The following is a 25,994-nucleotide window of genomic DNA, read 5'->3' as shown; positions in this document are numbered from 1 at the left end:
CCAGAGACGTTACTGTATTTGTTTATTGTTTCTATTAGTGTTCTTGTGGAGTCTTTAGGATTTTCTATATAGAGAATCATGTCATCCACAAATAGTGACAGTTTGACTTCTTCGTTTCCTATTTGGATGCCTTTTATAGCTTTCTCTTGTCTGATTGCACTCGCTAGGACTTCCAGCGTTACACTGAATAAGAGTGGCGATAGTGGACAGCTTTGCCTTGTTCCTGATCTTAGTTTTTCACCAGTACTTCAACATTAAGTATAATATTGGCTGAGGGTTTGTCATATATGGCCTTTATTATGTTAAGGTACTTTCCTTCTATACCAATTTTGTTAAGTGTTTTGATCCTAAATGGATACTGCATCTTGTCGAAGGCTTTTTCTGCATCTACTGATTTGATGATATGATTTTTATTTTTTAATTTGTTTATGTGATGTTCACATTAATCGATTTGCGTATGTTAAACCGTCCTTGTGCCTCTGGGATGAAACCCACTTGATCGTGATGTATAATCTTTTTAATATGTTTCTGTATTTGGTTTGCTAGTATCTTATTTAGGATTTTTGCATCTGTGTTCATGACAGATATTGGTCTGTAGTTTTCTTTTTTTGTGTTTTAGTATCAGAGTAATATTGGTCTTAGAAAATGAGAAGTATTGCTTCTTCCTCGATTTTTTGGAAGAGTTTGAGGAGAATACGTATTAAATCTTCTTTGACTGTTTGGTAGAATTCAACTGGTGAAGCCATCTAGTCCTGGACTTTTACTTTTTGGTAGGTTTTTGATGATTGTTTCAATGAAAAGAGATTTTTTGAATGTAAGTGATTACTTCCCCTAATCTCTTCCAGAAGTTAGGAACTTGGTGAATAATGCCAGAAAAATGTAGTAGCGTCCCTACACAGTGGTATTTTATTATTAGAAAACATGACTAAATTAGCTCCTCACATAGACTTGGGGAAGCATTTACTCACATTCCCATGTTTTCAAACTTTGGGAAAGAACAGTACAAGAATTTTGTGCAAATTAGTTGTGGTAATGTCTCGTAAGCCCACAAGATGGTGCTGTTTCCACAAAATCGAGATTGTTTCCCCATCAAATGTCATATTTTGCCCTTTCAGAATAGGAATTTAGATTTTCTTCCTGTTATAAAAATGAGAAAAAGCAATATGGTTGCAGTTGGTGTCTTGCCTCTTAAGTAAGGGGTATTATTCAAGTATCCCTGCTGCTTGACAGCTCCTTGAATGAGTTTTGTGGTTTTCAGCTGGAGGTACACTGTTTGGAGACTCCTGAGGTATCTTCTGATTTTGAAAGGACTGATTGTGGCCCTTGGGGATTTTGATGGCTATATTCTAGTTTGTCTTGTACTGAACTTAGTATCTACTATTATGGTGCCCACGGAATAGGCTTTGTGTTGAGCAAGCCAAGCAGGTAATCAGATGTTATGGTACTTGGCATTCCCATCCTTTTCTCACCAGTGCTGATGCAAGGGTCTGTGTTCTGACTGTAAAGACCAAGAATTATATTCAGCAATGTTTGCTCAAGCTGGTTAGTTTCAAGAAATTGATAAGGTAGTTTCATTCACAGAAGTATGACAAAATTAACTCAATAATGCCTACTTTAAAAATAAAAAAAATAAAGTTTATATTAAAATGTGGTTATAGTTAATAAATATATAGTTAAATACATTAAGGTCACTTTTCACCTTTTTACCTTTTTTGCCATAACAAATTCACTTCCTTCCTTCCTTCCTTCCTTCCTCCCTTCCTCCCTTCCTCCCTCTCTCTCTCTCTCTCTCTTTCTCTCTCTCTCTCTTTCCTTTTTCCTTTCCCTTTCTCCTTCTCCTTCTCCTTCTCCTCCTTCTCCTCCTCCTTCTTTTCTTTCTTTGCTTAGTATCTGCTAGTGAAAAACTTTTTGGTGTCTCCATTCTCTTTCAACCATTTCCACTTCCCTTTGTTGTGCTAGGACTGAGAATGGCTTCTCTGAGTAGTGTATTATTTGCAATAGGAATATAATTTCACCTTTTCAGTCTCTTCTTTTCTGCCCTCAATAGTGTGGTTGGCTATTCATGACAATAGTGTGTGGCTATCAACTTTAGGGTTCCTCAAAGTGTACAGAATCTCTTAATTCTCCTTGCAAACCCTTAGGGGAGGTGAGTCTTGGAGATTGAGTATCCCATAGACTACATATGATAGTGATAATAAAATGTATCATCTACTGAGGACTTGTTTGCTAAGAGCTGTATACTTCACCCAGACAGCATATATTGAGTAACTGCTCTGTCTTGGACAGAGTCTTGGGGACTGGAAGAGTGCAGTGGAGAGTCCTTTTCTCATGGTATTTATGTGCTTGTTGAGCCAACTGTTAATTAAATAGTTTTATATGTGTGTATAAAAACACATTAGGTATTCTGTCATATACATATATATTTTTTATAAACTGTAATGAATGCTATGAATGAAAAGTATAGTGTTCTATGAAGACAGATGACACTTGCATTTATTTCTGTTAAGCCTCTCAACAATTTTTGAGTTCAGTACTATCATTAGGTAAGGACCGAGGCCCAGAAAGATTAAGTAACTTGCTCAAGATTATGCAGCTAGAAAGTGGCAACCTGGGACTTGAAACCTAGTTTGTCTGACTCCAAAGACTGTGCAGTTAATCACTCTGCTATATAAACTTAGTTTCTAACAGTTTGTTCAATCTCCCCTTGTTGGGGAGATTGAAATTTGAATTCATGAAAGTAGACCCTAGTAAGACATTCTTAGGCTTGAGTCTCTAGTTTGCAGTTCCCTAGGGAAATGTTGTGGGGATAACTGAGGGACACCTTGCTCTAGAGAACCCACCAATTTCCCACTCACTGGGAGGAAAACTGATTTAACCTTAGACTCTAAACTCAGAACTATCAGGAGATTCCAAGTGTGAATGGCTGCAGCATCTCTCTCTGCTCTGAATCCCCAATATGTTTCATAGTGAGACTTACAACTCAGTTGACTGCATGTTGATTCTTCCACCTTTTTGCCGATTTGCAGTTGTTTTTCCAACAATTACTTTTTTAATGTCTTCTTTTTTTCTCTTGAATTTCCAGATTTTAATAAAATATTGGAAATATCAGGCACCTTCTCTTCAAAGACCTCTTAAGCACTGAAGGAGTTAAAGAAAAGGACAGTATAGAAAGGGCTCTTACGTTCTCTCTGTTCTCCACTCTTAAATACATACAACTTAAAAATACATAACTTAAAACCTAAATGTTTTCTAACCAGGGCAAGAAATACTAATGTAGGGACTGTAGTTTACTCTTGAACTTTTCCCTTGAACCACCTCCCATGACTTCTTACATCTTCTGGTGGCCAGGATCCTAAGGCACATTCATTTCTTCTCAGCCTCCTATAGGCAGAGAAGGTAGAGTTCAAAGGCTTTCATTGGAGTCATAGCCTTGTATTTTTTTTTTTTAGGAGCAATGGAGGAACCTGGATTCCACTCAAAAGGAGCAATACTGGGATTTCATGCTGGAGACCTATGGGAAAATGGTCTCAGGAGGTGAGGGCATGGGTTAGACCGATGGAAAGAAATGGGAACATTATTAAGCATTTTCTGTGTACGTTTAGAGAGATAGCTACTCTACTTGAGTTCTCTGGGTAAAGAAAATCATTAGAGACACCATTGGGAACTTGGGTGAGTTGGAGATAGCAGGGTTATAGTAAGAACTCGCTTTTTTCTTTCAAAAGTATTCTGTGAACCAGGAACTGTTGTGGTTGCCTTACATTTAGTAACTCCTTTAATCTATGACATGAGTCATAGTATTCTCATTTTAAGATAATGAAGGTGAGTGTCAAATTAAGTCACCTGCTCACTGTTACATAGCTCATAAGTGCTGAGTTACGATGGAACTCAGTTGTGGCTGGCTCTGAGTCCATGCTCTTTAATACTAAACCACACTATCTCAACCAATTATAGGAGGGGTCTTAATCAAGACCCTTGCACCAGCCTGCCAGGTGGTCTGACTTCACCTGTCCAGATTCTTCTTTTTGTGGTCTTCACCATATATCCTGTTTATCTTGTAAGTACTGGTGTCTTAGACATTCCGCATATCCTTCTAAGATGGGTTACTTTAAGTGGTCTCCAGAACCTTCATATTTCCTTTCACACTCAGAGTACTCCTTTGAAAAAGTTTGGTCCCCAATCCTCCCTACCTAGGCCCATATATCATCTTTCTCTGTACCAGGCATTTCCAGTTCCAAGCCTGACCTAACTAATTCAGCAGACTATGGGGAAGAGCTGACAGAACTGCACCTTCATGTCAGTGAGAAGATCCCAATACCCACCTGCATAGGTGAGTGATCTTTCATGGGTCAGAGCCATTTCTGATCTGTCATTAAATTGGAGGTGGTCGGGGAGATATTAGAACTTGGTTTCTATTACATTTGCTCTAACCAGTCATGATCTGGATCAGTCTAGTTTGAATATTGAGGTTAGGTCTCCTTATCCCTGGCCATAGGGCTGTTGACACATATAGTGAATAATGGAAGAAAGATGACACATTGAATTTGCTACTTTCAGTCTTATCTGTTGTGACAGCTGTCTTTCTCAGAGAGAGTTAAGATTAGTACAGATTGAGAGCAATACAAGTTATGTGTAGAATTCCATTACAAAAAAAGTTTATGTAACAGCCATTGCCCCTCCTAACAAGAGGGTTCAGAGCAACTAGATTTCTTACTCGGGTTATAGTGAATAGTAACTAACCAACCAACCCTCAGCAAAAGAAAACAAAGAAACAAACAAAAAAACATGTTTTAGCTAACCTTCATGCACCTAACTGTTACTAAACAGAAACAACAAATATTTCATATAAATCATGTATTTTAGGACTGGGGAAGAAGAAATATGAATTTGTTCTGTTGTAAAATAGCAATCACCCATTGCCTTCTGCATTCTTCTAAAACAATGCAGTTATGTGAAACTTTTCTATCAAACCTATCTACACACACACACACACACACACACACACACACACACACACACACACTTTTACATGTACAAAAGATCCCAGGATCTTGGAGGAAGAAAAGGATGAAAGATAGGAACTGTATGACAAATCATTTTTTCTCCCCAGTGGGATCTAATTAATTATTTTCCTTTGCTAATATACCACAGAGAGAGCAAGCATCAAATGAGACATATGATTTTAATTTTAAGCAATATATTTATCATAATCCTTTTTCTCAAGGTTTCCTTTGGAGCAGGAACTCTTAACTGCATTTCATGACCAATTAGTGTGTTGTGAAATCATTATATAGGTTGCAACCATCGTTTAAAACAAATGAAATGATAAGGTTGAATAGAAAATATCAGAATGCTGACTAAAGAAGTGGTGGTACATATATACAATGGAATATTACTCAGCCATAAGAAGAGATGAAATACTGCCATTTGCAACAACATGGATGGACCTTGAAATAATCATATTAAGTGAAATAAGCCAGACAGAAAAAGTTGAAAATCACATGATATCACTTATATGTGGGATATAAACCTAAAATCAAGAAATGAACAGGACAAACAAACAGAGACTCATGGACATAGACTATAGGCTAGTGATTACCAGAGAGTAGGGGATGGGGGAGGAGGAGGTAGGTAGACGGTTAAAGGGGATCAAATATAGGGAGATAGGGGGAGGGTGAAGTGGGTAAAGGGGATCAAATATATGGTAGCTGAAGGAAACTGGACTTTGGGTGGTAAACGCACAATAGAATATACAGATGTCAAGATATAAGGTACACTTGAAAATTATATAATTGTATTAACCAATGTTATTCCAATAAACTTAATTTTAAAAAAAGGGGACAAAAAGTTTAATTAACAACACACATATACACAGAATAAAGAAAATAGAATACTATAATTAAAAAAGATATTACTTGAGATTATGGGTAATTACATTTTTTTCAATGTATGCCTCTCTATGTAGTCCAGATTATTCTCAAATACCCAGCATGTAGTGGACACTTGGATATTTGTTAAATAAATGCATCATTTTCTGATTTTCTTTATAACCAGAAAAAACAATTACGACATTCTCAGATTTTACTGTCCTTATCCTTTTTCTCACTCACCTTTGAAAGATTTCATACCCTCCAGTAATTTTTTCTCAAACACCTTTTTATCAGCTGTAAGATAAAATACTATTGAGTTTTTGGCAATTTGTAAAAATCAAAATGTTTATTTTCAGAAAGAGAAAATTTAAAAATTTATCAAAATTCATTTTCAACAAAAAGTAAAGTATTTAGAAAACAAAAAAAGAGAGAAAATATCAGAATGCAAATAGAAAAAATTAGATATCAGGTTAAGTAGTATTTCAGATTTTTGTTCCAAGTATGTATGTATGTATTGTATTTCAGTGTAATGTATTTCTTAATGTGGATAGTAAAGTTTGAAAACACTACTTTAAAGGTTATTGCAGTAGAATTTTTGTTTTAATAGGCTTTATTTTTTTTAGAGCAGTTTTAGGTTCACAGCAAAAGTGAAAAGTATAGAGATTTCCCATATATTCTATTGCAGTAGGATTTTATTTATGATATATAGCTCACAATATCCCCATTCTTTTTTTTCCTTCTTCTTTATCCCATCTGTTGACATGGGCCCATTAGATTTTACCTTGAATCAGACTGTGGAGAGTCTACAATGCCAGCCTGGCTTGATAAGGCAAACTAATGCCATCGTAGGTTCTTGGCAGAGGATATGTGGAAAGGAATGTTGAGGAAGTAGCAATATACAGGAAAGTCTGGGAGGGAACACTTGGAGGACAGGAGCCCTGCAGGAAGTTGTCTTGGAGTCCAGGTGTATAGGGATGATATCCTGAATCCATGTGGAAGCAACAGTGAAAAGATGAGAGAGGACTGCATCAATCTAAAACATAATAGCTGGTCTGCCAAATCTGGACTCTGACCAGGGGACAAATGTCACAGAAGAGCTTGTATGTAATATTATATTTGACCATATGGAAGAACAGCTCCTAGTTAAAACAGACCAGCAGAGGAGTAAGTCTCAAAAAGCCATATACTCATACCTCTAATCAAAATCCCAAGGGATAAAAAAAATTATTTGGAAAAATGATTCTTAAGTAGTTATCTGGAAGAATACTACAAGAATAGAAAAAAAGTTTTGAAAGAAGAGTGTTTATCAGTAATAGATCTGTAAATAGGAGTCTCTCATTTAATATAGGTAAAATCATTAAAATAATGGGATACTGATGTAAAAATAGATACACAGACCAATGGAACAGAAAAGGGAACCTAGGAAAAGAATCTGGTCTATATAAGAATTTCACATCTGAAAAAGGAAGAATTAGCCCAAATCCTTCAATGAGCAGTATCTGGACAAAAGACCCTCTAGGAAAAGGAATCAGTTTAAATTTGATATATTTTATACCAAATTAAGTTGGAAATAGATGAAAAAGACATGAAATATGAAAATAATAATGAAAATGGATGAATATTTGTCTCATGTCTGAGTCGGGCAGGTTTTTATAAGTATAGAGTCAATAGAAAAAAATCACTAAGGAAAAGATTAATAGATTTGAGTATATTTAAAAAGAAAAAAAAAAACACAACTTCTATACATAAAAATAACTCCAAACAATTAAGGTAACTAATGGATGAAAACATTTTTCATGAACACGACAGATAAATGATTATTTTTTCTTAATATAGAAAGTGTTAATGCAAGTTGATAAGAAAAAATGACTTTCCCAATAAAAAATAGACAGCAGTCTTGGAGTATGAAAAATAGCTCGTAAATGTGAAAAAAATTCCTCCTTTAAGGAAATAAAACTCATAACAATGAAAAACCATTTTTCACTGGTCTAAATGGAAAAGTTTTTTAAAAAATTCAATACTTAAGTATTGAACACTCTCCTTCAGTCTGTCCAGCTTTTCATACCAGAGGATGGCATAGTTGTTCTGAAAATCCATTTATCAGTAAATGTCAGGATCCTTGATGACAAATTTATGTCTGTTGACATAGTAATTCCACTTCAAGGAACCTCTTTTAAGGCATTGATCAGAAATGTGAGTGAAAATTTATAAAGGAAAATTCTTATTACAGCATTATTTATAGCAAAAACACAATAAACAACTTCAATTTCCACAGTAGGAGAATTCTTTAAAAAATTTTTATGTTTATTATTTGTTTTTATGACATCTCCACGATGGACCATTATTCAACTCTTTAAAATGATATTTGTAAAAGCTTCTTTAAAGACAAGAGATGGTACCTTTGGCTTTTAAGAGAAATGTATTCTAAGGCTTTGTAAATGAACCAGTTCAGGTCTACTTCTTTAGCATACCCCTGGGTCTCTAGCAGATACTTTGAAAGACACAAGTATAGGAAAGAGAAAGGTAAATAACTTCTTTAGACCTATAGGAATAAAGTAATTTATAAAAGCTGAAAATAAATTCTGTCACCAAAATAAAGATCTTTACTATGTGCATCGTTAAGTTGTAATAACCGAAAACCTAAGTTATGCGGAAGAAAACAAATTTTTTTCTATTACGTGAGTTAATGAAGCACAAATGAATGCTGGATTCAAGCATAGACTGAGGGATTCACTTTTACGCTATAGCCTTACTGTGCATTGAAACTACATTGATGCATTTTATGAATTTTTGGATTACTTGTGAATGGGAGAATCCACGTGAAATTGATTACCACCATTTACAATTTAAATGCTACAAAGCCAGCTATAGAACTGCATATACAATATGATATCAGTTATGTCAGAAAAAGGCATGTATATACATATATATACACACACACACACACACACACACACACACAGGTTAAAAATAGACTGGAAGAAAATGTGTACTCATAGTTGTTACCTCTGGGTAGTATGATTGAGGTTGATTTGGTTTCTTCTGTATACTTTCAAGTTGTTTTTAGTGATCATATTTATCTTATATATAATCAGATAAAAAAACCAATTTTTTAAAGTAGCACTCTTATATAATACACTCGTTTTTCCTGAGCCTTAATAAATGCATGTAAAAATGGAACTACCATATGACCTAGCAATTCTACTTCTGGGTATTTATCGAAGAAAACAAAAACATTAATTTGAAAAAACATATGCACCCCACATTCATTGCAGTATTGTCTACAATAGCCAAGACCTAGATGTCCATCAATAAATAAATGGATAAAGAAAATGTGATGTACATATGCACACACACACAAATACAATGGAATATTACTTAGCCATAAAAATGAATGAAATCTTGCCATTTGTGACATGTTGATGTATCTAGAAGGTATTATGCTAAGTGAAATAAGTCAGACAGAGAAAGTCAAATGCCATATGTTTTTACTCATATGTAGACTCTAAAAACAAAACAAATGAACAAACAAAATGAAGCAAAAACAAACTCATAGATACAGAGAACAAACTGATGGTTGCCAGAGAAGAGGGGGATTGGGAGGTTGGGTGGAAAAGGGGAGAAAGATTGAGAAGTACAAACTTCTAATTATAAAGTCATGGAGATGTAATACACAGCATAAATAATGTAGCCATTAATATAATAACTGGTGATATATGGTTGATATATGGTTGCTTGTTGTTGTGAGTGCTTTTTAAGGTGTATAAATGTTGAATCACTATGTTGTATACTTGAAATTAATATAATGTATGTCAACTAGAATTTTTAAAAAATGCATGCTGCTTTTTGGGGGTGTGGGGGGGAGGGTGTTCAACAAAGCCCTCTGTAAGCATTCCTCTGAAACTAATATAATATTGTATGTCAACTAGAATTTTTAAAAAAAGCAAGCTGCTTTTTTGGGGATGTGGGGGGAAGGTGTTCAACAAAGCCCTCTGTAAGCATTCCTTTGCTATCAGACATTCTACTGAGCTCCAGAGCTGAATCACTTAGCCTGGATCCCAGTACAAGTGAAGTAAGTGCCAGGTGCACAGGCTGGATGATATTTTTCTTCCTCACTCACTGATACCCTCTTGTTAAAATAATTAATGTTTTATGATGATCCTTTCTTTGATATGAGTTAGAAAATTGGGCATACAATTTATTGAGCTGTTTCAAATCTTCTTCTTTCAGGCGATAGACAGGAGAATGACAAAGAGAACCTAAACTTGGAAAATTATAGGGGCCAGGGACCTTCAGATGCTTCCTGTCATGCCTCAGAAGAGACACCTTCTCAGGCTTCCTTGAGTGGCCTCTTCAGTGAGGATGGGCCGAAACACTTTGGAGAAGGCGAGGATCCTCCTGAAGGTCAGGAAAACCTTCAGGATGAGGGGATAGGGGGACAACTCTCTCAAGAAAGGAATTCTGGGAAGCAGCTAGGTCATCATTTGCCTAATCCTTATCCAGGAGAACTGTCTATGCTGTGGCTTGAGGAGAAGAGAGAGGCCTCCCCGAAAGGGCAGCCAAGAGCCCCCATGGCCCAGAAACTCCCCACCTGCAGGGAGTGTGGGAAAACCTTTTACAGGAATTCTCAGCTTGTTTTTCATCAAAGAACTCATACCGGAGAGGCATACTTTCAGTGCCCCACCTGCAAAAAAGCCTTTCTACGGAGTTCAGACTTTGTGAAACATCAGAGAATTCATACAGGAGAGAAGCCCTGTAAATGTGATTACTGTGGGAAAGGCTTTAGTGACTTCTCAGGATTGCGCCACCATGAGAAAATCCACACAGGAGAGAAACCCTATAAATGTCCCATCTGTGAAAAGAGTTTTATTCAAAGATCAAATTTTAATAGACATCAGAGGGTTCACACAGGAGAGAAACCTTATAAATGTTCCTGCTGCGGGAAAAGTTTCAGCTGGAGCTCGAGCCTTGATAAACATCAAAGATCCCATTTAGGAAAGAAGCCCTTTCAATAGCCATGTCCTCTTTGCCTATTTTTATCTCCTGGCCCATTTAAAAACACTTAGCTCTATCAAGAGAAATTGCATCTTTTAGAGGATATCCCTATTTTGGGGGGTAGCGGAACGGATTAGAGAGGACAGTACTTGAACATGGTTTTGGACTTGGAAGATATATGGGCCTGTGGACTGGATTTTATGCTGGTTTAATATCTTGCTTCTGCATCAGTAGAAAGAATTGTCTTCGTCTTTCACCTCATCTCTTTTGGGAAGAGATGGGAAAAACTATGACTTGGAGATCCTGTTTTAGAAGTGCTACCTGGGAAGAGTTTAACTGGATTAGCCATAATTGCAGTTTATGGGAAGAACTTTGGATCAGCCCTTTAGAACTGGGGTTCTAGAGCAGGGCTTCCATTACAAAAGGAGGAGCGTAGAGGGCCAGTGAGCTCATGCGTGTTCTTTGTCATACAGGTACAAAATTAATGTCAAGTGTCCCCTGTTTTAAATAAACTTAGAGCTTGTGTCTGAAGTATCCACTGTGTGTTGATTGTAACTCAAAGTGCATTTTCTCATAAAGATGCTAAATGGTAGTTGAGCTTCTAGATCATCCTGAACAAACATATCAAGTTTTTCAAGCAGTTGACCAGTGACAGGAAGGCTCTAGCTTGGTGCTCAGGTGTGAGAGCTTGGCCAGTGCTGGGCATTCTTGGTCTCAGGTAAGTCTGTCCCTGGTGTCCACTTTCCAAGCCTATCTCCCACTTCAAGCTGCCTCTTTTTCTCCTAGCATCCCATTTAGGCTATCATTTTTGCCAAAGTGTTCTGTGCTTTAAAATTATCTTTATTATTTCATTTTGTAGGTGTTAGGAAGAAATCAGTAGTATTGATACGATTTGTAGTACTGTCCAGAGGTTTATTAACACATATAACTAACCTTCCCACTTGTCCTTTTCTTCAAAAGTTACATTCCCCAAAGTGTCCTGCACTTATCTAGTAAAACTTCCACCTTCCTTCCATCTTGGCCTTTCCCTTGTCTGTTCTTATTTTATTATTCTTGGTGAGGATCAGGGAGGATGATAATAAGGAAGCAGACAGACCTATCTCTGAAGACAGATTAACTTATAGGCAAGAAACTGCTGGTTGTTGGCAAACAATGGGAAGTACATTACTGATTGATGAGAGGAGAGACAAAACTGAAGTTGCAATTCCTGGATTCCAGAGGTGTTTGTTAACTCTCTTATAGCATGAAGATGAGGAATATGGCTTCTTTTTAGAGGATGCAGGAACCACGGGGCGGAAAGCAAGAAAATCATCGAGGAATTGTCATTAGATTCTGCATTCTGCATAACAGATTTGTAGAATGGTAGAGTTTTATGTTTTAAATCAGAAGTTCTCAAAGTGCGGCTCCCAGACCAGCAGCACTGGCAATTTGTTAGACTTAATGAATCATAAATTCTGAAGGGTGGGGCCCAGCAATCTTTGTTTTAACAAGCCCTTCAGGGTATCCTGACGCCTGCTCAAGGTAGTAATTAATCCAGAAAAAAGTCTCCGTAAGGATATGTGGGAATAATGATCCTAGAAGGGATACTAGGCCCTCCAGACTCTTCTTGCCAAACAAGCCTCCCCATAGAGCTCTTTAAAACTCATTAAAACTGTAGAACTACTTGGATCCCAGAGAATATATATTCCACAGAGGAAATTCTAGTAAACTTCTAGGTTAAACAGCTTTAGGTGAAGAGTTTCTCCTTGGGTCCCTCCTAATCTGACAGATGGTAGAGATATATAAAAGGAAACAACCTATCATTGACAGTTGTGTTCTCAGCAAATAGTAGATGTTAGATAAAAATTTATTGAGTGGATGTATGAATTAATGAAGGATAAATATTATATATATACTTTTCTTCTAGAGTAGTGATCAGCAAAATGTGGCCCACTGCCTGTTTTTGTAAATTAAGTTTTGTTGGAATGTGGGCACAGCCATTTGTTTATGTATTGTGTGTGGCTGCTTTGGTGTTCCAGTGGAAGACTTGAGTAGTTGCAACCAAACAGTATGCCCTGCAAATCCTAAACTATTTACTATGATCCTCTACAGAAAAAAGTTTGGTGACCCCCTGGTCCAGAGTAATGTTTCTCAAACTATAATGTGCATACAGCTCACCTGGGGAGCTTGTTAAAATGCAAACACTGATTTATGAGTGATGCCAATGCCACTAGTCCATGGAGTAGCTGGGAGCTAGAGCATTGAGAGCAGTGCCGTGTAACAGTATTAGGGCTCAATTGTTTGTGGCTTGTTTCTCCTGGGATCTTTATTTATGACTCTGCAATTCTCAAGGCTTAGACCAGACACAGTTGAAGAGTAAATCACTTTATTAAGGAAGATTCAGTGTTATGAAGTGCCTCTTCCCTAGCTCCTGGGTCCACACTCCTCCCGCTCAGCCTCACATTAGGCACTTGTCTCTGAGTTCTCTACAAGAATTCTATAGAATTGTGAGTGCTTATGATTTCTTATTTTTCTCTGTGTCTGTGGTTACCACTCATCCACTTGTCCCTCTGGGAAGTTTCCAGCCCAGCCTTGTTTTCTCGCTGACTCTACAGAAAGCTAAACTTGTAGAAGCAAAGCTACTCCAGCTAGAACCCACTTAGATGGATTCTCCTTAGTCTTCAGGTTGAAAGTCCACACATAGGTGGGTCCCCGCTGACAAGTCTTGTACACAGGACAAGGATAGACACTGCGGCAATCCTGCTTATCTGCAGGAATGGCCTTGATGAACATCACAGGCATCGGAGGTGTCAGATCCTTCAGCTTTGCCTCTGTAATGATCCCAGCCTAAGGACAAGAACATGAGAAGAGCCATCTTAGGTCAGACCCAGAATCCAGCCAGCCAGCCACCTCCTGGTAGAAGACCTAGGAGATAAGACTAGGAAGGATTGGCTGCCTTTTTGCCTGCTCCCTTATAGGTTCTCTAAACAACCGATGATATAATGTATCTGATGTGGGAAACATATTGCTACTGTTTTCTGGATGAAATCACATTTCGAAGATTTCCAAAAGCTGATATTTATTATGTACAAATTAATCCCTTTGAAGCTCGAATCGCTCCTAGTTTTATTTTTTCATTTATTTATTTCATAAACATATTGAATGTTTGTCAGATGTCATTCTAGGTGATGGGTATTTACAGATGAGTAAGACAGCTACCAGCAAATGCTTTAGCTTTTAAGATTTTATGTCCTGTTCTAGTTTCTTATGTGACATCATCCACGCTCTAGGGCATTTTGACTTTTTGATCAGAGGGAGCTATGTTCTATCTTTACTCATGGAATAGGGGTCTGGCCTTTCTGTAGCTTTCCAGATGGGGACTCTATGGTTTTCTGAGATGTCTCAACTGAGATGTCTACAGCAAATTTTTCTATTAGACTTGAGAAATGTTCTAAGGAAGAAACGGGTTCCTTCATTAAATAAGCTTGGGAAATGGTGCAACCATACCCTGGACTTGAAGCTTTACAGTGTGCACTAGCACACTGAAGACACAAAGTCCTAGCAGTAAAGAAAACAGTTTAATTGTATTTAACCAGACCCTTTTCTTTGCAATCTGTTTATTTCCCATTGCACGCGTGTTTTCTAGAACATACTTTGGGAAATGCTGATCCAGAGTGGTTCACAGATTCCTTGCCTATGGTCCAGGTGACTCTGAGTCCCTTACGCTATGAGTTTGGTTTATTTTCCATGAAATTTATTTAAAGGTAAGGATGTGTCTCTTCAGTTCTCTTAGACGTTTATATGAGGCATGATGAGTAGCAGAACTAAGGGAAACAGTGGGAACTCCCTTGTCCCCATAACTGAGTATTTATGGCAGGGTGTGGGAATAGGGGTAGAACCTTTATCCCCCCACATACCTTAAAAGCAAACATTTTAAAATGTACAATTAAGTGTTTTTAAATGTGCAATAATAATTTTCTAATTCCAGAACATTTTCATCACCCCCAAAAGAAGTCGTAACCATTAGCAGTCACCATAAGTAGTGGGGTATTGACATCATATCTAGTTATTATGGTTGAATTCTCTATTTGGCATATTTTCCCCATATGTTTACTTTTAACCTGTTTGTGTCTTTGAATCTAAATTATGTGTCTTGTAGAGAGCATATAGTTGGATCATTTTTAAAAATCTATTCTGCCATTCTTTGCCTTTTAATTTTAGTGTTTATCCACTTACATTAATATAATTGCTGATAAGGTAAGACTAACATCTGCCATTTTACTATTTGTTTTCTAAAGGTCTTACTCCTGTTTCTCTATTACTGCCTTCTTTTGCGTTAAATATATAGTAGAATACTATTTTAATTCCCTTGTTATTTCTTTTACTGCATTTAAAAATTATTTTCTTAATGGTTAATAAATTAACATCTTATAAAATGTTTCAGATCAATATCAACTTAATTTTGGCTGTATACAAAAAAACTTACTCCTATATAGTTCTATTCTTCCCCTTTCCTGTCTTTAAGAACTTGTTCTTAACTTGTATTCCATCTTTATACATTTTATGCCTATCAGCATAGATATAATTATTGCTTTATGCGATTGTCCTTTAAATCAAGAGAAAAATGAAAGTTACAAGAAAAAATTCATTTATATTGTCTTTTACATTTACATATGATATTAACTTCACTAGTACTCTATTTCTTCATATGGACTTGAGTTACTTTCTAGTATCCTTTCATTTCATCCTGAAGGACTCCCTTTAGTATTTCTTGTGGGGCTGGTCAGCTAGTAATAAATTCTCTCTCACTCTTTTTTTTTTAAATCTGTGAATGCCTTAATTTCTCCTTCATTTTTAAAAGATAGTTTTGCTAGATATAGAGTTCTTGCCTGACGATCTTTTTCTTTCAGCACTTTCACTATGTAATTCCACTGCCTTCTGGCCTTTGTGGTTTCTAATGAGAAATAAGCTATTAATCTCATTGAGGTCCACTTGTAGGTGATGAATTGTTTTTCTTTTGCAGCTTTTAAGATTTTATCTTTATCTTTTAACAGTTTGATTATAACATGTCTTGATATGGATTTCTAAGCTTATTCTATTTGGCTTTTATTAACCTTCTTAGATGTGTAAATTAATGTTTTTCATCAAATTTGGAAAGTGTTGGCCATCATTTCTTCAAATATTCTTTCTCTCTTTCTCCTCACCTCTGGGACTCCCACTATGTAAATGTTGGCATCCATGATGGTGTCCCTCAGGTCTCTATACTGTTCATTTTTCTTTATTTTTTTCTTTCTGTTTCTCAGATTGGATAAATTCAATTGATGTATTTCTAAGTTTAGTGATTCTTGCCTACTAAAATCTACTGTTGAAATCTTCTACTGAATTTTTATTTCAGGTATACTTTTCAACTCCAGAGTTACTATTTTTCTTTTATATTTCTTTATCAATATTCTCTATTCAGTGAGACATTGGTCACATACTTCTCTTTAGTAGTTTAGACCCAGTTTCCTTTAGTTCCTTCAATATATTTAAAATAGCTGATTAAAAGTCTTTGTCTAGTATGTCCAGCTTCTGACTTTCTCAAGGACAGTTGCTGTTGACTGCTTTTTTCTGTTTCCTTTTTTTGTTGCTTTGCATGTATCATAATTTTTTTTGTTGTTGAAAATTGAATATTTTAAATAATAAAATGTGGCAACTCTGGAAATCAGATCTTCTCCCTCCATAGGGTTTGTCATTTAGTGACTTTTCTGAACTGATGCTTTAAAGCCTTTATTCTTTGTAACGTGTGGCCACTGAATAATTGGATGGATTTTTAAAAAATGCCTGGAACCAATAAGTCTCACAATCTTTGGTCAGGAATTCTCTGTGTGTGTTTGTTTGGGGGCATGCCTATAGTGCTCAACCAGGCAGTTTAAAGCTCTGCATTAGCCTTCACTTCCTGATTCCACACAGCCTCAATGTTAGCTAGAGGTGAGAACTTATGGTCCCCTCAGGTCTTTCTTGAGCATGTGCATCACCCTGGTCATGTGCCCATCTCTGCACATGGGCATGGCCTTCTAGGTTTCCAAGAACATGTTGGAGGTTCTCTAAGTCCCTCTGAACATCCAATTTTCTAGCTTCTCTTTTAAAGCTTTTTGGTTATCTTATAATTTGTCCCATTGTTACCTACTGCCTCACGCTAACTTCAATATCTTTGATTATTTTCAGTAAATGCCCTTGGGGAAAGGCTGTTGCCCTGGATGAGCTTCAACTCAGGGCAAATAGAGACAGACTTGTGAGTGGGGTCTTCCATGAAACCACAAAACAGGAAAAATGATTATAGTTTTCTGGGAATGGGGCTTCAAAGGCACTACAACTCCATTTTACTTCATCTGGTGGCTGCTATGCTGCTATTTTTATGGTGACTGTGGCCTGTTGGTTGTCAAGGCTACCATAGAGTTGGGGAGTAGGGAATGGGAATAGGACAAGTTAAAAGGCCCCAAAGCTTTCTCTTTTTACTGAGATTCAGCCATTTTTTTTTTTTTTCAACGAACACTCCTTGGATTGCTGAAAGCCTTTGGTTAATTTCCAGAATTCTGAAAAAGTTGATTCTGATAATTTTTTTTTTTTTTGGCCGGTGTTGTTACTGTTTTATGGAGGAGAGGACTTTTGGATATCCTTACTCTTTCATTTTTGCTGAAATCTCTCTAGGATAGACACTGTGAGAACAAGAACTTTTGGTGGGCAGGTATTGCTTTTTGGAAAGTTTTTATAACTGTTACTTAGAAACAATTAATGAAAAATTGGAGGTAGATGATTGGAATCATTTTTTTTCCTCAGGCTGTTTCAACACTGTTCCACTTTACTATCCTTTCTGTTGGCTCTTGATTGGTTTTCTAGGGCTGCCATAACAAATTGCCACAAAGTTGGTGGCTTAATACAACAGAAATGTTTTCTTTCAATTTCTAAAGGCCAGAAGTCTTAAATTAAGGTATAGGTAAGCTTGGTTCCTTCAGGGGGCTCTGAGGCAGAAGCTGTCCCATGCCTCTTCTCAGCTTTTGGTGGTTTCTGGCAATCCTTGGCTTTCCTTGCCTTGTAGTTGCATTACTGAAATCTCTGCTTCCATCTTTACAGAACATTCATTCCCTTCTGTGTCTCCAACATTGCCTTCTTACAAGGATACCAATCATTGGATTTAGGTCCTGTTCTACTCTAGTATGACCCTATTCCCAAATATGGTCACATGCTGAGGTTCTGGGTAAACATGAATTTTAAAAGGACACTATTTAATCCAGTGCAGTTCTATAAGTATATTTACATGGACTTCTAGGGTCTTCTAGTTATTTTAACAGTTTTTCACTATTAGCTTGATACTGACTGCTAGGCATAGTTTAGTGTCATTTGCCAAGTGGGATATTTGACTAAGCATTCCTTCCAGATTATGTGTACAACAAATGTAAATTTGTTCTAGAGTTATCCATCGTTGTCCATGTCATTTATCCTAGCCATCTGTGCTTGTTTGCCAGTTTCCTATCCATGATAAACATCTCTTATCTTATGGCAACTCAAATTTTTATTAGCCTTCAGTGAGGAATCCTTTTAAAATATCACTTTAAATGGTATCTACTGGTTCTTCTTTGCTGAAAGGGGGACAATGTAAAATGTAGAAGGGGTTTCTGCCCTTTTAAGGCTCACAAATGAGAAAAATGGACCAGGGAGGTAAAATGATATCCCCAGCAGCAGGGATAGCTGATTCCAACACTTTTTGAGTGCTCCCTATATGCCAGGTGTTGTTCTAAGTATCTTGCATATTAACTCATTTAATTTTCATGACAACTCTATTTCTCCATTTAGCAGTTGAGTAAAATAAAATTTGGAGAAGTAGAATGACATCCTAAGGTCACAGAGTAAATAAATGGTGGTGCTAATCCAACCAGTCTGGTTCCAGAGCTTTTAACTGCTCTATTTTACTCACTCTGCAAAGTCTGTGTTCTTTGCACCATCCTGGTTGCATGAAAAAGGCTTGCCAGCCTAAAGGGAAGGTTATCTAGGTCAAAAGATTCACGAGCATCCCTTTTAGTAATCACACTTTATAGGAGGCAGTATGCAATTCAATCAGCCTACAAAGGATGTCCCTTGGCTCATCCGAAGATTTACCTGTGCATCCCAGCGAGCACCTTCCATGAAGAGGCCATGGATATAGGCCCCTTCTCGAGGAGGGCTTCTGAATTCCTCTCTGTTCTTCTTTGTCACCTCACATTGCAGAGCCATCTGGTCCAGTGGCCACTCATTCTTGTGGGCAATGGACTGCATTATGGCAGTCAGGAAGGACTGGGGGTTGAAAAAGCCTGTCAGCCACACTGTGGAGGGCATTGCAAAGTCACCTATCCAAGCTTCCAACTCCTTGATTCGGCTGAGGAGATCCAAAAACCAGCCTGCCAGGCCTGCTGTAGAAGGGTAGGCTCGCCTGGCCCAGGACTCTGGCACTGTGTCTAGGTACAGGGCGTTCTGTAAGTTTTCCATGTCACTGGTCATGGTCAGCTCCCCCTGAAGACAAAGAACGAGAGGGAAAAGTGAGGGGGCAGCAAGTCTCTGCAAACAACTGGTCTTAGGGACCTCTGGCTCATAGCCCTCAGAAAGATAGGCGATGACTCCAGGGCTGGGTGACACAAAGCCTGTCTAGTACCTGATTTGCAAGGTTTATCTCAGAGAGGCTGGTTCCTTAAAATGCTCTCTACTCCAGTGATATCAGAGTCTATATGTATCTACTAGCAGTAGTGCACTGGTCCAATATGGACCTCAAACCACCTGCATGTTCCATGCTTATTCAGTTTCAACCCTACCCTAAAGTTTGGGCTCCATGATTCTTCTCCAGCTTTTGCATGCAGTTTGAAACACAAGGAGACAAAGCCCAGAGGAACCATATTTCCTCAGATCAAGGTTTTCCTTCAGAAATCAAACTATTTAGACATATAGTAAACTTTAAGGGACCCTCTTCCAACAGCTAGACAAAACCTGTAAAGAAAAGTTTACACTGAAAGTCATTTTTAAATTAAACTTTGTAACTTTAGTTATGCCAAGTATCTAGCAATATTGTGATGGTCTCATCTCTACTGCCGTGATTTCCGTACAAAGTTTAGGGTACCCAACAAGGCTTGTGTTATGGACTGAATATTTGTGTCCCCCTAAATTAATATGTTGAAATCCTAACCCCGAATATAATAGTATTAGGAGGTAAGGGCTCCTGGGAGGTGATTAGGTCATGAGGTAGAGCCCTTCCGAATGGGATTAATGTCCATATAAAGGAGACCCCAGAGAGCTCTCTCGCCCCTTCCGTCTTGTAAGGACACAGAGAGAAGACATCAGTCTGTGAACCAGGAAGTAGACTCTCCAGTATCTTGATCTTAGACTTCTCAGCCTCCAGAACTGTGAAAAATAAATTTCTATTGTTTATAAGCCACCCAGTCTATGGTATTCTGTTATAGCGGCTCAAACAGACAAGATGGCTTGGCTCACCCATTAAGTATAGACGGCTAAAATGTGAGTGAGGCCTAACTGGGGCCTGGAGTCACTCTGCCTTTGGGACGTGACACTGGCACCATAGAATTCTAGGTCTAACTCTCTTAAGTTTTGGAACCGTCAAAAAAATTTAAGCATACCTTTCTTAGAATGAACATATTTCAGGTTCTTAATAACAGAAACTAACCCCCTGACTCCTGATTTTTACATAGGAAATAGACTAATAATTTCTTTATAAACGTCACAAAGTATAGTTATTACATGTATACTTTCTATATCATAGAGTCTGATGATGGCTAGACTATATTAAGATATAAATACCTTAATATTTTAAGGAAAAGCAAAACATCCATAATCAGACCAGTGTGAGATAGGACAGCCTGAATGAGTACAGCCTGCATTACAGATCTTTTTCCCTTCAAGTAAATGGCTTTACTACAGAGACAGAAAATAGAGTTTGTTCCATGTGTCTGCTCAACTACATTGCAGCGGCTGACTAGACCAGGGTGAAGGATTCTGAGGCGATCTCAAGGGTCAACAGGAGGCACACCAGAGTTTATCACTTTCAGCCACCCACATTAGGTGAACAAAAGTTTCTTCTGGTAGAGTTACGTAAGAGTCTATGTAAATGAAAACTATTATTGGGTTAAAATGGAAATTTAAAAAGTTCTCTGTTTGGAATCTCCACTTCAGTGAAGACTTCTGAAAACAGACTGTAAAACACCAGCTTTTTAATCTGAGCCAAAATCAAGGTTCTGAAAAAATATTGTCTTCCTCATTTTTGCAGTTATGTGATAAGTCATTATTATTACATGCAATTTACAACTTATAAAGTCCCCTTTAAAATAGCTGATTTTAAATAATATAACATTAAATATAATAATTAAATTTAGTGCAAAGGAAAAAAAATATAAATGACCCAAGATGATAGAACTCCTTTATGAGACCCCATTTGTGTAACTTTTTCTTGCCTTGTTGCACTATTTAGGACCTTCATTCCAATAATGAGTAAAAGTGATGAGGGCGGACATCTTTGTTTTCCCAGACTTAGAGGGAAAGTATTCAGTCTTTCACCGTTGAATATGATGTTAAGTTTTACCTTAGATGTCCTTTATTAGGTTGAAAAAGTCTCTTATTTTTCTGAGTTGTTAAATTTTGTCAAATGTTTTTTTTTTTTTTTGCTTTTATGAAGATATTTATATGGTTTTCTTGTTTAGGACACTAATATGGTGACTTTCATCACTTGATTTTTGAATGTTAAAACCAACCTTGCATTCCTGGGATGAACCCCATATGACCATGATGTATTATCTTTTTCTTATATTGTATGATTTGATTTACAAATGTCTTGCTAAGGATTTTTGCAAATGTATTTATGAGGAATATTTATCTCTCATTTTCTTTTCTCATAATGTCCTTGAAATCAAGTTAATTCTGGCTTCATAATATTTATTGGGAAGTGCTCTCTCGTCTTTTTATTTAAATTTAAATTTTAATTTTGAGATAATTGTAGACACATATGCAGTCATAAGGAATAATACAGATTTATGTACCCTTTACCCAGTTTACTCCAATGGTGACATCTTGCAAAACTATAGTACAATATGACAAATAGGATACTGATATTGATACAGTCAAAAAACAAAACATTTACATCACTACAAGGATCTCTTTTATAGTCACACCAACTTTTTTCCTGTACTTTTCTTTAATGCCTAGTAACCTCTGATCTAGTCTCCATTTCTGTAATTTTGTCATTTCAGGAATGTTATATAAATGGAATCATAGAGTTTGAAAATGTTTGAGATTTTTTTTTTTTTTTCATTCAGTATAGTTCTCTGAAAATTCATCTAGGTTTTTGGATGTACCAAATAGTTAAGTCCTTGTTATTGCTGATACTATTCAATGAAATGTGTGGTAAACAAAATAATAGCCCTTCCAAAAATGTCTATATCCTAATCTCTTGAACCCATAAATAGGTTACTTAACATTGCAAAAGGGACTTTGCAGATGTGATTAAGTTAAGGAGTTTATAATGGGCAGATTATCCTGGATTATCAGGGTTGGCCTGATGTGATCACAAAGATTCTTGTAGGAAAGAGATAGGCAGGTCAGAGGCAGAGATAAATTGGCAGATGCTATACTACTGGCTTTAAAGATGCAGAAAGAGGCCCAAGGAAGGTAGCAGCCTCTAGAAGCTGAGAAAGGCAGGTGAGTGGATTCTTCTCTAGAGACTGCAGAATAAATACAGCTTTGTCCAAATCTTGATTTTAGCTAAGTGAGAAACATTTCAGACTTCTGATCTATAAAATGTTAAGTTAGTTAATAAATTATTTTAACTCACTAAGTTTGGGGTAACTTTCTATAGCAGAAATAGGAAGCTAATACAGTATGGATGTTCCACAGCTTATTTAACCATTCACCCACTGAAGGACATCTGGGTCGTTTCCAGGTGTTAGCTATTATGAACAAAGCTATGAACATTTATGTACAGATTTCTGTGAGAATATACATTTTTATTTCTCTGGGATAAATGCCCAGAAATGCAGTCGTTAGGTTGTACAATAGTTATATGTTTAGTTTCCTAAGAGAATGCCAAACTGTTTTCCATAGTAGCTATGTCATTTTATATTCTCACCAGCAATGTATGAACAATTCAGTTTATTCACATCCTTGCCAGCATTTGGAGTTGTTACTATTTTTTATTTTACTCATTCTGATAGGTGTGTAGTAATAGCTCATGATTTTAATTTACATTTCCCTAATGGCTAATGGCTAATGATGATGAATATCTTTTTGTGTTATTATTTTTCACTTGCATATTCTCTTCAGTGAAATGTTTTAATATCTTTTGCCTATTTTTAAGTTGGATACTGTTGAATTTTGAGCATTATTTATATATTCTGGAGACTAGTCCTTTTTCAGATACGTGGATTGCAAATATTTTTACCCAGTCTATAGCTTATCTTCTTTTTTTTTCCTGTTGAATGATCTTTTGTAGAGCAAAGACTTTTAATTTTGATGGAGTACAATTTGTTAATCTTTCATTTTATGGCTTGTGTTTTTGGTATCAGGTCTTCTAAGAATTATTTTCCTTCCCCTAGAGCTTGACGGTTTTCTCCTGTCTTTTTTTTTTTTTTCTAAAAGTTTTATAGTTTTAAGTTTTACACTTGTTCTTGATCCATTTTCAGTTAATTTTTAAAAATAAGATAGACTTAGCTCGAGGTTAATATTATGTCAAATTACTCTAGCGCCATTTGTTGAAAAGGCTATTTTTTCCTCAATTGAGTTGCTTTTGCTCACTTGTCAAAAATCAGTTGGGGTATTTGGGGAGGTCTATTTACAGCTTCTTTATTCTATTCTACCCCTCCACAATACCACACAGTCTTGCTTACTATAGCTACATAATAAGTCTTGAAATTAGGTAAACTGCTTCCTTCCACTTTATTCTTCCTTTTCAAAAGAGTTTTCACTATTCTAGTTTCTTCGCTTTTCTATGTAAATTTTAAAATAATCTTTTCTGTATCTACAAAAGTTAATTGCTGGGATTTTGATAGAGATTGCATTAACCCTGCATATCAGTTTGAGTAGAAATAACATCTTTACTATGTTGAGTCTTCCAATCCATGAAAACTGTCTCTCTATTTATTTATATATTCTTTAATTTCTTTTGTCAGCATTTTGTAATTTTTAGCATACAAGTCCTGTACATGTTTTGTTAGATTTACATATACATATTTCAATTTTTTGAGTGGTTAAAATGGTATTTTTAATTTCAGTGTCCGTGTTTTCATTACTTGCATATAAAAATATGATTAATTTTTGTGTTTATCCTGTATCCTGTGATCTTCCTGAGTATTTTTGGTACTTTCTTTTAGTACTTTAATGATATTTCTCTACTGTCTTCTGCTTGTATAGCTTCCTACAAGAAGTCTGCTCTCATTCTTCTCTTTACTCCTTGGATTGTACTTTAATTTTTTATCTGGCTGCTTTTAAGATTTTTCTTTACTCTTGGGTTTCAGAAGCTTACTTATGAGATATCTTTACATAGTTTTTATTAGGCTTATTTTGTGGGTCTTGTCAAGCTTCTAGGCCTATGGATTTATAGTTTTTATCTAATTTGCAAAAATGTGGCTCTTACTTTTTCAAATATTTTTTTCTGTTCACCTCTATCCTGCTCCAACCCTTTCCACCTAGGACTTAAACATATGTTAGACCACTTGATATTATCCCATAGGTCACCGATGCTCTGTTTACTTATTGTCATTGTCCCCCCCCCACCCCCCTTTTTCCTAGTTTGGATAGTTTCATTGCTCTGTTTTTATGGTTAATGATCTTCTGTAGTGCTTAGTTAGTTATTAATCCTCCAAAGTTCATTTTTTATTTCAGATAATGCATTTTTCATCTCCATACATTCCATTAGGATTTTTTTTTTTATATCTTTCTTTTTTCCATTTTATCATGATCTCACTTCTGTCCATCTTCTTGGACCTATAGAAGAAACTTAGAACAATTGTCTTAACATCCTTGTCTGCTAACCCCATCATTTCTGCCATTTCTGGCTCCATTTTAATTGATTAACTTTTCTCCTGGCAATGGACCAAATACACCTGTTTCTTTACATGCTTGCAATTTGTTTACTTTATGTCAGACACTGTGAATTTTACATAATTGAGTACTGGATTTTGTTGTATTTCTATAAAGAATGGAATTTATTGAAAGGCTGGAATTTATTTTTTGCCTGTAGTTAATTCACTACCTGATACCTCCTGTTTTGTGAGTTCTTTCCTAGCAGGAGCACAATCTATTCTCAGCTCTGTGTGAGCTCGGAGAATTGTTCTCTCTGCTTCTTTCTGGTGGTTCTTTCTCAGATTTGTGTAGTTTCTTCTCACTTACATGCAGAGCAGGATCCGGCCAAAGCCTCAGGGGAAGCTTCTACAGATCATTGGAGCTCTTGCTCTGGCAGCTGGCTTGGCATTCTGTCCTGCAAACTCTAGCTACCTTGGCCTCCATGAACTCTGTCCTTTGTCTCCTCAATTCAGGAGAACTTGGCCTCTTTCCTCAACTGTAGACTGGAAACTGCCTCCACATGGTAAGTTTGTGCAATGAGGGGCTCATTTAATAAAGGGAAAAATTTCTTGTTTCTTTTCTTTCAAGGATCACAGTCCTGTGATGCCTGTTGTCCAATATCTGAAAACTGACACTTTTCACGTATTGTATGGTTTTCTAAGTTAAGATAAATCTGGTTTGTTGGCCATAAACAGAAAACCAGATAAGTCACTTTAAATACCATTTCAATACTTTACAGAGGTTACTATCACAATTGTAAAATTTCCTTTTGTAATCAGTGTCTGTCTCTGGGCCAAAAAAAAGTCTAAATGTATAAAAAGAATTATTGAAAAACTTAAAGTCATCATGAATAACCCAAGTCAATAACTTTTAATGGACTAATTATTGTGTGTGCATGTAATTTTCTAAATCCCCGATTTATAAAGGCAAGCCTGTTGAATTCTTCATAGGCTATGCAGTATTTACAGTGGTGAACTAATTACTTAACAAAAAGATATATTCTGAGGACTGAATGGATGCAGTTGACCTCTCTTCCCCCTCCCTACATCACCTTTGTACTTAGATCCACAGCAACATAGAGAGGGC

The 25,994-nt window shown here is 36.6% G+C and overlaps 2 protein-coding genes across 6 annotated transcripts in view; one reads left to right on the top strand and one right to left on the bottom strand.

The window, feature by feature from the left end:
• The window catches only part of ZNF18 (zinc finger protein 18), a 25,429-nt gene extending 14,033 nt beyond the window's left edge, over positions 1 to 11,396 (top strand). For all 5 annotated transcript variants that reach the window (XM_006922400.3, XM_006922401.3, XM_015597473.2 and 2 more), the window contains 3 exons: positions 3,450 to 3,534; positions 4,220 to 4,327; positions 10,098 to 11,396. In XM_006922400.3, the coding sequence (XP_006922462.1) occupies positions 3,450 to 3,534; positions 4,220 to 4,327; positions 10,098 to 10,882 (978 nt within the window). In that variant the 3' untranslated portion in view covers positions 10,883 to 11,396. The remainder of the gene's footprint in view (positions 1 to 3,449; positions 3,535 to 4,219; positions 4,328 to 10,097) is intronic.
• Positions 11,397 to 13,289: 1,893 nt separating this feature from the next.
• Positions 13,290 to 25,994, bottom strand: part of DNAH9 (dynein axonemal heavy chain 9) — a 312,771-nt gene continuing 300,066 nt past the window's right edge. The window contains 2 exon segments of the mRNA XM_006922399.3: positions 13,290 to 13,688; positions 18,978 to 19,367. Coding sequence (XP_006922461.1) covers positions 13,461 to 13,688; positions 18,978 to 19,367 — 618 coding nt within the window. The 3' untranslated portion in view covers positions 13,290 to 13,460.

The sequence above is a fragment of the Pteropus alecto genome, unplaced genomic scaffold (assembly GCF_000325575.1).
Source record: "Pteropus alecto unplaced genomic scaffold, ASM32557v1 scaffold398, whole genome shotgun sequence".
NCBI classification, from domain to species: Eukaryota; Metazoa; Chordata; class Mammalia; order Chiroptera; family Pteropodidae; genus Pteropus; species Pteropus alecto.
The sequence above is the reverse complement of the archived record's forward strand: the minus strand, read 5'-3'. Positions and strand labels throughout refer to the sequence as shown.